Raw genomic sequence first — 12635 nt, 5'->3', positions numbered from 1 at the left:
AAAGAAAAAGAAAGACTTTGACTTTGCACAGGTCACCCTTTGGCCAAACGTGCTAGTTTGTATTTCCAGATACTATTGTATATTAAAGTATTAAAAAAAATTGAAGGTGATGAAGTAGTTATTCAAAATGACTTATATAATTTTTTTAACTTTCACTGTCTTTAAAAGGTTAATATTACAGTAGTGCCATGGATTAGTGGTGATTATTCCATTGCAGCAGAAATTGTAGCTGAGAATTTCATATTACTATCCTATTTTATATAATACATTTACTTTTTTTTACAGCTAAAAAGATGCAACTTCTGTGGATAGTTATTGAAATTAGTCTATTATATAGTCATATGTGGGTATCAGCACAAGTGCCATCTAGGGATGATGTGGAAGATGAATTTGCAGAATTTGAAAATTTTGATGAAGATGAAGAGAAACTAGGACATATTGAAGATACACAAGGCCAAGTTTCAAAAGGGTCTGGAGGGTTGCATGTTGTAGAAGAGGAGGAGGGAGAAGATGACGGTGAAGAAATTGTTGTTGAGGTAAATATATATATTCTTTTAACAGTGAAATTTTACTATTATGGATTTCTCTGTTGCAGAAATCTCTGATATATTAGCAGTGTTGTTGGTCCCTTTACATTTAAAATAAATATATTTTCATTTCTGAATTATGATAGACAATAATTCCAAGAATCCCTCTACAGCAGTAAAACTGTGTCCTACACATTTCTTGGCAGCTTATATTACATGATTGCCCACAATCTTAAGTACAATTTTTATCTTTATGTATTAAAGCAAGGCGTTTGCATCCTTTGATTAACGTGTGAGTTTTACTCTTTTATACTTTTTTTTTAAGAATAGTGTACTGAAATAAATAAGTAGCAATTTTTCATTAATTAAGAAAAAAACCTTACCTATGTTAAGGAATTTAAATCTGTAAAAATGACTGTAGTATCTGTCATTATATTGTTCCTTACAATTATAACATGCAATTAAAACAACTTATTTTTATTCTGGGGGACCAATTCTTGGCTATGTCTAACCTTCTTTTTTGTAAGAATAAATTGATATAACTGATGTTGCTATATGAATACTACTAAATATGATTCAAGCATTTTTCTATTTGTCCTGCATTGCACTTTTTGCATTGATTCTCTAATCCCTATGTGCTTTCTGTATATTGGGTGGGTGGTTTGCTGGTTTGCTTCCATTTGTAGATCTATAAAATGCTGTCATGGTTTTATAACAATGGTATTCATAATTTTCTGTCATGTTTTTAATGTTGCTTTAGATCACCATTCATCTGGAAAAAAACTTCCTATTCTTATTTTGCCATTATTATGTTTCTGTTAGCCTTTTCACACTGGAAATCGTTATTTTCTTATTCTACAGAATCCACCAAAACCCCATTTCTGAGGTAGAACCATATTATGTTTACTATAAAAAAAATTATTTAATTTCACCTATTTGACCAGGTCCTCTACCCATTCATTGTCTGATATGTTTAAAATAGACACAAATTTCATGCATTTAATTGGACTGTCTACTACCATGTTATGACTTATCCTCTTCCTCTTCATGAAGTTTAATGGACATGAATGAATAATAAATAAATAAAACAAAACCTTAACTGCATTGTTTCATCATTAACATTATCCACCAAAGGAATAAAACTTTTAGATGTAAAAACCATGAAGGTACAATACTGGTTAAGGAATATATTTGTTGTCTCTCAATAATTTACTTAACCTGTAATATTTGTCATCACTCATTTCTTAACATGTTGTAAGTAAATAAAGTTCCCAACTATGTGGCTGTATTTATAACTTAAAAATAGGTAGTAGTAATAATAAGAACCAAATGAAATTCAATTTCTTGACACCCTAAGGGAAAGATCTGAAAAGATATATGTGCTTTGCATGATAGTTGCCTGTGGATCTTTACATCACCATTTGCCTTAAAATTTGTTATTTTTTATTGTATATTCCATTTCATATTCTTTATTCTGAAAAACAGTAAATAGCATGTAAAATGTTATCTTTAAATGAAAAAATTTGAGGTAAAAAACCCGTTTATTTAAATTTTCAGGATGAAGATAATGAATTTGACCATTTTCAAGATGAAGAAGAATTTGAAGGCTTTGATAGTGAAAGAATTAGTCCTAATAGCAAAATTGATGAAAAAGAAGCCCCTAAAATCACTATTACAAAGGTAAATTATTTTAATTATATGTCTTAATATATATTAAAAAAAATATTTGTTGGATATCTTGGGCATGTTCGAGACAGTATGTAAGTAATTGGTTGGACTCTTTTTCTTGTATATTTTGAATGCCCGTTTAGATTACCATTTATCTTCAAAAATGGCTATTCCCAGTTGGGTAAAGTTAACAAAAATAAAAGAACACACAGCTCGTATTTGCCAAAAGAAATTTGACTTTAATTGAAAAGGAAACAAATGAACTTAATTTAAATAATAACCTTAAAAAATAAAAATAAATTATGAAATTAACATAACTTAATGATACTTAATATCAGCTGAATCAACATATGAACAATAATATTAAATGAGCAGATACATTTTTTAAATACACAATGTAACAAAGCCTGAAAACAAGAAAACATAAAACACCTTATTTTCAAATTAGATACTTAAAACATAACATCAATAGAAAAGTGTAACTGGAAAACAGTTGCACTACTGACATATTCTGTAATATCAAAATTAGCAATGAACAGATGTCATTAACTTAGAAAAATAAATTACAATAATTTCAGTATAAAAAAGAGTTAATTACAATATAATCACATTAAAATAAGTAATAATATATAAATAGAGTTCATTTTGGTAAATAAGTATTCTTGAAAATATAAAATTACAAAGTCCTAAAACATAACTGCACATCAGGAATAATTTGCTTTAGGTTAATTTACGAGAAGTATTATGAATACAGTTCATGAGTAGAAAAGGATTAATCTCGGCGATTAACAAGTTACAAGATTAAATTATAGAGTTAATTACCATGACAACAAATTGCAATAATAAAGCACGTAAAATAGGTTGCAGCTGAACAATGACACAACCAGTCAGCTGTCACTTAAGTACAGTCACTGGTTTTTTAAACTAAACTTGAAATTGAAACTTGAAAGGCATAAGGTATGATGAGCTGAATGTTCCACAAATTTTAATGATAAAATAACCTGTAATATTAGGGATTAGAATTCTTTCCTTTTTCTGTTTTTTGCTTATAAAATCAAACTGTTAGAGTAATGACAACTCATTCAATACAAAAGTTGTACAAAATTACAAAACTTGTAAAATGAGACCTTATGTGTTTTAATTGTTAGATTTCCTGTCGAGAAAATTCAGAAAAACTGCTAAAAATGGTTATCTTTGTGAAATTTCCAACTCTGTTGTTGTTTTTGCTTTTGAAGCATCGGCCATTGGGGTAAATACATGTAATGTCTTATAGAAAATGTGCGCCACATGTGTGTCTATCCAGGACATCTTTTCAGGTGTCATATTTTTAGTGAACTCTGAAACTGTTGAAGAATTCTTAATTTACTTTGGAAGATCTTCCACTTGAAAACGCCCAAAAACATAATAAATAATGAAAATTGAACTTTCCTGTAGCACACAAATATTAGCAAGAGACGAATTCGTGAATGAAGGTAAATGAATACATACAGTAATCCTGGGCATAGTCTGCACTGGTGTATCAGGAATACAGGGTGAGACGTGGTTTAGAGGTAGAATAATACGTAGCATCTCAGATATGTAGCAACGAGTTTGGAGAGATTCTGCATCGATGAAAAATGTAATCAGAAGCTCGAGAAGATTCGGCGTCGATAGAATTGGCAGTTTTTAGTGATTGAAACACTTTCCACAGAGACGTAATATAGAATTTGAAGAATAACTTAACGAAGAAACGAGGCTGGACGAACATAGAAAACTGTGAAATCACGAAAAACTGACGAGTAGAACTAGAGAATATTTCGACAGAGAAATACTGCAACGTTTATAAGAGTATGAAGAGGACGAAAGTATTAACATTATACGAGAGAGAGAGAACATCGAAGCCTAGTCCTCCACTGGAGGACCAGGATCTGCACAACGTGAAAGTCAGGCCTAGAATGAACAAAGCTGGCGTGGTGAGAGGTAGGGGAAGTGAACAAAGCAATGGACAGAAGAGTATGTGTGTGTGTTGACAACAAGAGTAGTGTCTTAGTGTTAGTATGAGAACGATTAGAGAAAACGTGTGGAATTGTAATTCTATAGTGGTCTGCTTGCTTGTAAATTATTTTTGTTATGTCTTCGTTCCCGAATTCCACACGTTTTCTCTAATCGTTCTCATACTAACACTAAGACACTACTCTTGTTGTCAACACACACACATACTCTTCTGTCCATTGCTTTGTTCACTTCCCCTACCTCTCACCACGCCAGCTTTGTTCATTCTAGGCCTGACTAGAATGAACGAAGACATAACAAAAATAATTTACAAGCAAGCAGACCACTATAGAATTACGTAAGGCAGATAAAATAAATTCTGAATACGCAAGTTGAAGAAATGACATCAGGGCAGACAAAGAGAAATAGACTTCTAGGAACTATGACAATATTGAAATTGGTGAGAACAAAAATACTTAAGAATAATATATATATATATTAAGACCAAACAGCAATAAATAATGCGAGATATGAAATACGTTGACACCAATATGATGATGCAATCAGTAAGTCAAACTGGAGACTGAGAGAAATGATATCGAAAACAAACCCAAACAACCTATTTAAAAATACACGTAGATAAGCCTTACAAAAATGCAAAATAAAATTACCAAGCCTGTAAACTACAAGACTCGACCATAACCTTGAATTCATTGGAATAAAAACAACTTTACGCGTTGGCGTAAACACCAGTTTTTTTTATCATTATATTTCTATAAGTCTTTTCACACTGGAAAACTTTATTTTGATAATCTTTAGAATCCACTAAAACCCCATTACTTAGGTAGAACCTAGTCAAATTATGTTTACTATGAAAAAAATTCATTATTTTCACTTATTTTGATGAGCCTCTCCCTTCATTGTTTGATATGTTAAAAATTGGCACAGATTTCGTACATATAATCGTTATTTCTAGTTCCTCTTCATACAATTCAATTGTGTTTAGTTAGTCTTTTAATACTGGAAAACTATTTTGTTAATTTACAGAATCTACCAAAAACCAATTTTAAAATCATTATTACAAAGGTAATTTTTTAAATTATTTATCTTAACATTAAAAAAAAAATATTTTATGTGTCTCTTAGGTATGTTTGTGACAGAAGTGATGCAATTATTTGGTTGCCCTTTTTTCTGACATGTTTTGAATGCCCCTTTAAATCAGAAATATCTATCTGAATACTTTACGTTTATGATACTCTTTTATTTATTTTGAATTTTATGTTTTTTTTTCCATGGTAAGCGAATTTTTATTTGTATGCTTACACATATCAGTATATTCAGATGAAGAAGGTAATGAGGATCCCTTTATTCTGATTTGCCTGAGTAATCTACCATGGAATGATTATTATTCTTTGGATGAGTTCTCTTATTTTTGTGGGTGATTGGCCTCATTTCAGGTTACCTTTTCCTTTATAATTATTGCATGAAATGCATATTTCTATAAAAACGAAAGTGAAGACAAGTTATTAAATATAATCTTAAATTTTTTTTGTTAATCATATAAAATACAGTACAAAAATAAAGAAATTCTCAAAATATAATTAAAATCTTATAGAACAATTAATAAAGCACAAAAAGGACTGTTTTTATGAAAAAATTGTTACCTGAAAACTGATTGCAGGATATTTTGAAGTCCATTTCATAGACGAAAATGTATTTATTTTAAATTCACAACTTGGTGTAACAATTGTTTAAACAATGTTTTTGTGCAAAAAAATTGCCTTTTTGTGTTTTTTGCTTATAAAATCAAACTGTTAGAGTAATGACAACTCATTCAATACAAAAGTTGTACAAAATTACAAAACTTGTTAAATGAGACCTTATGTGTTTTAATTGTTAGATTTCCTGTCGAGAAAATTCAGAAAAACTGCTAAAAATGGTTATCTTTGTGAAATTTCTAAATCTGTTGTTGTTTTTGCTTTTGAAGCATCGGCCATTGGGGTAAATACATGTAATGTCTTATAGAAAATGTGTGCCAAAGCTGGATTCTATCGGATGCATAATTTGTGCACAATAGACATTCTAAATTTTTCATCCCTTGTAACATCCATTCTGTCATATGATTGCTTAAATGAAAAGTTAAAGACAATTCGGTACCTAGAAAAGCTAATTCATTAATTTATATCCATTCATTTAAATGCAGTTGAATTAGTTTAAAATGCACTCAAACCTCGAGTGTTACATGCAAGTGTGTTGAGCAAGGTGTTGGTAGTGGGAGTATATATTGGATGCGAGTGCCGTGTTGCACTCAGACCACTTTATTTTCATATTCTGCTAAATAGAAGATTAGAAAGTGTAAAATAATTGTAAGATAAGTTTCTATTGTTTATGAGGCTAAAAAACATGATTTTTTACATTTCATACTTATAAATTTTTTTTCATTCACATGAAAATCATGATAACAGATTTTTAGACATACTCCCTCACATATAGTTGTATGTGTTATAACATTATTACACAATTGCTGAGGTAGTATGGAAAGAAATTGTGCATGTTTTCTAAAGATTGCATATACACCTACCATGCAAACTAAATTTACTTAAGCCACATTCATATTTACAGTTCTTTTTTATTTCCTATTTTTCCAACTGTTTTGAATTGTTGCTGTTCTACTGACAATATGAGGGTAGGTGAAAAGTTCTGGGCCTTAATTAGAAAACATTTTTCTGAGTTCATTTGGTTTTTTTTCTCAACATAGTTACCATTAAGGTGTATACACTTAGCCCAGTGTTTCAAAAGAGCATTTATGCCAGTTTGGTACATCAGTTTATCCATCCAACTCTAAAAAAACCATTTATGATGGTAGAACTTCATAATTGGTCAAAAATGTCTTCCTTCCATGCCATTTTTTAAATTAGGAAACAAGTGATAGTTACTGGGAGCTAGATCAGGTGAATATGGAGGGTATTGGAACAATTTGAACTGTAATTTGTTGATTTTTTGCATCGTAATTACTGAATTGTGAACTGGAAGTGTGTGCATTGTCTTGATGAAAAAGCTAAATGCGGTTGTTTTTCTTAATTTCATCATCGAGATGTAATAGGGTTGCACATTATTCATCATTTATTGTTTCACCCTTTTTAAGATAATCAATGAAAATTATTCCACATGCCTCCCAAAAAACACTTGCCATAGCTTTGTTAAAGGATAAAGTCATTTTCATTTTTTTTTGGAGAGGTTGACCTTTTTCAATCCATTATTTTGACTGTTGTTTTGTCTGTGGAGTTTAGTGATAAACCCGCATATCCTTGGATTATGCTGAAAGAGCTTGAGGTAATTGCTTCTTTCTTTTTCCTGTTTAGCCTCCGGTAACTACCGTTTAGATAATTCTTCAGAGGATAAATGAGTCTTGTACATTCTCAGTTTGACCATTCCTGAGATGTGTGGTTAATTGAAACCCAACCACCAAAGAACACCGGTATCCACGATCTAGTATTCAAATCCGTGTAAAAATAACTGGCTTTACTAGGACTTGAACGCTGTAACTCTCGACTTCCAAATCAGCTGATTTGGGAAGACGCGTTAACCACTAGACCAACCTGGTGGGTTTGAGGTAATTGCTTGAAATATTTTTTCAGCACTGTTCTTTGGTTGGGTGTGAAGAAATGTGAAACTCATCTAGCGCACAGCTTGATCATGCAAAATATTGCGCACATGTTCTGCTGATATGCCTACAGACTCTGGTAACTTGTTCACTGTCACTTGTTGATCTGCCAAAATGATTTTATGCACTTATTGTATCATTTTTGGCGTAGTAACTTCAGGGCCACTGCACGGTACATTGCTAGTGTGTTTGACTCATTTTAAACTCTGCAACCTAGCGTTTAACTGTTACATTTAATGGAGAAGAGTCTCCCAGTGTTGTATCAAGCTCTCCTTTAATTTCCTTTGCACTTAAATCTTTCAGAAAAAGTATTTAATCAATGTATGAATTTCCATTTTATCCATTTTCCAAAAAATGCCCTAATTTTCCTTTTTGACAGACTGTAAATACTGTATGAAGTGATTCAGTGATTTGAAACGATTATAATAAACTAATGAAGAATGGAATCATGAATGCCATCGAGAAATTAAGCATACTAACGCCATCTCTGTGTGAGGCCCAAAACTTTTCACCCCACCCTCGCATATGGTTAACATTAATATTCAACTAAGCAATTCATACTAATTGCAGATGAGGTCTATCTAATCTCATATTATATAATGAAATAATCTTTTTAGTATTTAGTGGAATGAAATGTTACAATAATGGATTCTTATTAATTGCACTATTTGTATCAGAACTTTTATTGATATTGATTCTTTAAAATTAATAATTTATTGATTTTAGGTTCCTCTGCACCTTCGCACCAATTGGGATAGTTTCTATTTGGAAATGATTTTGATAGCTGGACTTATAGTGTATTTTTTAAATTTTTTCACTGGAAAAGCTAGAAATAATAAATTAGCCAATATTTGGTATTCGACTCATAAGTCTATTTTAGAGGAAAATTTTAGTCTTGTCGGTAAGTTTATGGCATTATTTTACTAATAGAAGATATGGTTGTGTAATCCCTGAAAAACAAATTTGGTGTGAACAATTCCTTTACTGTACAAGCAAATAAATATTGATAATGTTTATATTCATGAGCTGCATAGGAGTGTGTGCAAACATCATCCATTATTATTTTGGTTAATTCTCAAAGTTTGCTGAAAAGTATTGAGATAGCTCATGTAGTAATAGATCTTTCGGCACTGCATTTCCTCTATGGGAATGAAAGTGTAAACATTTTTTGGCATCCACTACAAATTTCAACTTCATACTGTTACAACATAAGTACAAAGGGCAAATTATAAAAAAAGCATGATTGCTTGCATTATGCAGAATAAGAAAATTTTATGAGATGAAATGAATCTTTGAAGACCATGCTCTATCCAGGACATCTTTTCAGGTGTCATATTTTTAGTGAACTCTGAAACTGTTGAAGAGTTCTTAATTTACTTTGGAAGATCTTCCACTTGAAAACGCCCAAAAAGTTTAAAAATCTCAAAACTTCCTTGGTGTCATATTGGTAGTTTAATTTAAGAATGATAAATGAATTTGAACAGTTTTACTGTTAAGAAGATTTAAATTCAAGAATTGGGAGTATACAGAATATCCTTCAGATGGTCAGTTACATATTTTAAAAATGTTTTCTGCTGTTCCAAAATGGTGTCCTTGAGGTGTTTTTTTAAAGTCGGGAACTGGAAAAAATTGCAGGGACTCAAGTCAGGTGAATAAGATGATTGAGGAACTACATTATTGGTTTTCTTTGCAAAAAACCCATTAATGGAAAGTGCAGTGCGATGAGGTGCATTGTCATGATGTAGCATCTAGATGTCTTTGGTGGCTGGTTTCTGGCGGGCAACACTTTTCAGCAGTCTTTCAAGAATTTCTCGGTAAACATATTGATTTACAGTCTGTCCTGTATGGAAAAACTCCTTATGGATAATGCCATTACTATCGAAGAAACAAGTTAGCATATTTTTGATTTGTTCATTTTTGCTTTTTTGGGAAGTGGTGAGTTTGAAGTGTGTCACTCCTTGCTCTGGTATTTTTTTTCTGAGTTGTACTCAAATATCCAAGATTCATCTACAGTAATTTTAGAAAATCAGAATCAGTTTCAATTCACCATGGAAGATTGCAGCACACTTCCACCCTGTTGTTTTTCTGTTCAACAGTGAGGTTTATTACGACCAGTTTTGCACAACTTTTTTCATGTCCAATTTGATGTGCTGTGGTATGGTTCAAATTCAGTTCTGCAATCATTCTGACAGTTAATCGCTGGTCAGAGCATATCAAGTTTTTGATTTGCTCAACATTGTCATCACTTTTTGACATTAATGGTCTTCCAGAGCGTGGATTGTCCACACTGATTCCCAGCGGTCTGAAAATGCTTTAAACCACCTAAAAACTTGGGCTCATGAAAGAGTGTCATCTCCATGTGCCCTTTTCAATTTTGAAAAAAGTTTCAGTAGCATTCTCACAGAGTTTTAACACAGAACTTGATTGCACAACATTGCTCATAATTAGTATCACTCATTTTTGTAATGCACAACAAAAACTAGTTTCACGAAAAGTTTGCTTACGTCTCACGTGGCAACATAGACTAAAAATATTAATATCTAATATAAATCAACTGTTCATATAACCATATCCTTAATAGTAACTTTATAACTTTACAGTATTGTTACTTTGGCTGCCAAAAAAAAACTACATACACAAGTTTTCTGCCATTTAAAAAATTGAACTTTTTTTATTTTTCTTGCTTACACTCTCAAACTTTTATTATTTATTTCTGTTCAATTTTCAGATGAGAATTATTAAAATATAATCATGTTTCACATTTTAAAGTGACCTTTGGTTTTTTGTTAATAATTATGTATGATCCACAAATCATTAAGAAAAATTGAGAACACTGATTGTATGCATTATAATATTTAATGCATTACTGGAATTACCATTACATGCTATCTATTTATGGCAAATGTATTTTGAAAATTTGTATCAGCTTTACCTTCACAGTTGAATTTAATGTGAGTATTGAGAGATTATAATAGTTCAGTATAAAACTACATTGGTTGTGTGCTACTCAACTACATTAGTGCAATTACACTACAGGTTGATTTAAGCAGTTGATAAAAATTTATTTTGTTACTTTCTTGAAAATAATATTTTTATTTTTAAGTTTTAATCTAATTAATGTTAATTAGATATGAATGTTCATGTAACTAGTCTATTACTCTTAAGGTTAAGTTCTTGCACAGTCTCACCTTTGTTTGACTTATGTTTAGGTAACACGTAACATTTTATTGTCTTTGTAGTTTATTCTTTTTAAATTATTTATATTAATGATGATATTCATTTTCATACTTTTTCAATGTCATCTAATTTTGCAGGGGATAATGGTAAAATGGAGAATGATAATCCAGGATTAGTTAAAGAATCAGAGAACATGTATATGTTATGGTGTAGTGGTAGAACATGTTGTGAGGGTATGTTGGTCGAATTAAAATTTATTAAGGTAAGATTTATTTTTATTTGAGCTAATATTATTAAATCAATTTATGTTGTACTGGAATTAATTATAACTACATGTTGATGAAATAAATCTTTTATTGATGCATTAGATATTCATTAACAGTTTATTGAATGTGCTGTAAAATTAGAGGAGGGAAGATGCTGGGTTATAAATTTTGTATTTAAGCTATTACAATATCAGTCTGAATTGTATTTGATATTCAGGTTCAGTGGAATCGTATTAAGAATTTAAATAACTCGTATTCAAAACTTTGGTGTAATTCCTCTCTTACATCAGGATAATTAGCTTATCCTTTAATAGATTTTAAGCCTGGAACTTAAAAATTTAGTGTATAGCATGTTAAGATGACTAAAATTGCTTATTATTTTTTAAAATATATTTTAGAGATTATTTTGATCATTATTATTACTATAAATTATCATTTTGTAGTATTAATATATTTACTTTTGTAATGGTGATAATTTTTAATTGCTGTATTGTTTTTAATCAAATACTTTTATTATAGTTTACTTGTGTAGATTAACAGCGAATCATTGTCATGTTGATAAAGTTTTATAATATGCAATATAGACTTCTATTACACATTAAATTACAATTATAAAATTTTGTTTTACAGAGACAAGATCTTGTTGCAGTTATTGGGCAGTTAATGAGACCAGTTCAGGATCAAGTTCACATAAAGGTTGAAATGAGTAAAGATGAAATGGATACATTTGTATTCTGTGTGGCTGCAAAAAAGACAGCTGCTAGATTAGCTAAAGATATGGCTGATTTGGTATAATATATTTACAGTTTTTATTAATTAATATATTTATTCATTCATTATATCAAACTTTAAAAGCATAAACAGAAGTTTTTTGTTATCAAGTTATAGTTTGATAACATTTCTCCATTTCCTTTTGATTACGTTTTATCTTTGGTTTTAATGTTGTTTCTGTTACATTGTAAATCTTGTAATTATTTGTTATACACTTTAACCTTATCTTCTATTTTACCACCTACACTTCATTTCATCACCAAGTGAACCCATTTGCTTTAATATGTGATAGTAAGAATTTTCTGCAAGTTTCATTTTTCTTGGATTTGTCATTTTGAAAACCCTCATTCTTTGCCATTTCTACTAACATTATTTATTACCATGTGGTACTATGTTATATGCAAATGTTTTCATAAACTGTTTTCACTTATGCTTATTACTATGTTTTCCACTATATTTTCATCTTGTCTATATGTATTCAGCATGATATTTTATTTATTCACATGATTACTACATTTTCTGCAGTCTTTGGTTATATTACATTGTTTTGTACAACAAGTTTTTTAGTATCACTTAACCTAAATTTTTGTT

The 12635-nt window shown here is 30.4% G+C and overlaps 1 protein-coding gene across 1 annotated transcript in view; it reads left to right on the top strand.

Moving 5' to 3' along the window:
• LOC142319673 (PAT complex subunit CCDC47) overlaps positions 1 to 12635 on the top strand; it is a 32449-nt gene that overhangs the window by 4576 nt on the left and 15238 nt on the right. The window contains exons 2-6 of the mRNA XM_075357224.1: positions 286 to 536; positions 2085 to 2207; positions 8557 to 8731; positions 11145 to 11269; positions 11904 to 12062. Coding sequence (XP_075213339.1) covers positions 294 to 536; positions 2085 to 2207; positions 8557 to 8731; positions 11145 to 11269; positions 11904 to 12062 — 825 coding nt within the window. The 5' untranslated portion in view covers positions 286 to 293. The remainder of the gene's footprint in view (positions 1 to 285; positions 537 to 2084; positions 2208 to 8556; positions 8732 to 11144; positions 11270 to 11903; positions 12063 to 12635) is intronic.

The sequence above is a fragment of the Lycorma delicatula genome, chromosome 1 (genome assembly GCF_047948215.1).
Source record: "Lycorma delicatula isolate Av1 chromosome 1, ASM4794821v1, whole genome shotgun sequence".
NCBI classification, from domain to species: Eukaryota; Metazoa; Arthropoda; class Insecta; order Hemiptera; family Fulgoridae; genus Lycorma; species Lycorma delicatula.
Note: the sequence above shows the minus strand (reverse complement) of the source record. Positions and strands in the feature narration are given on the sequence as shown.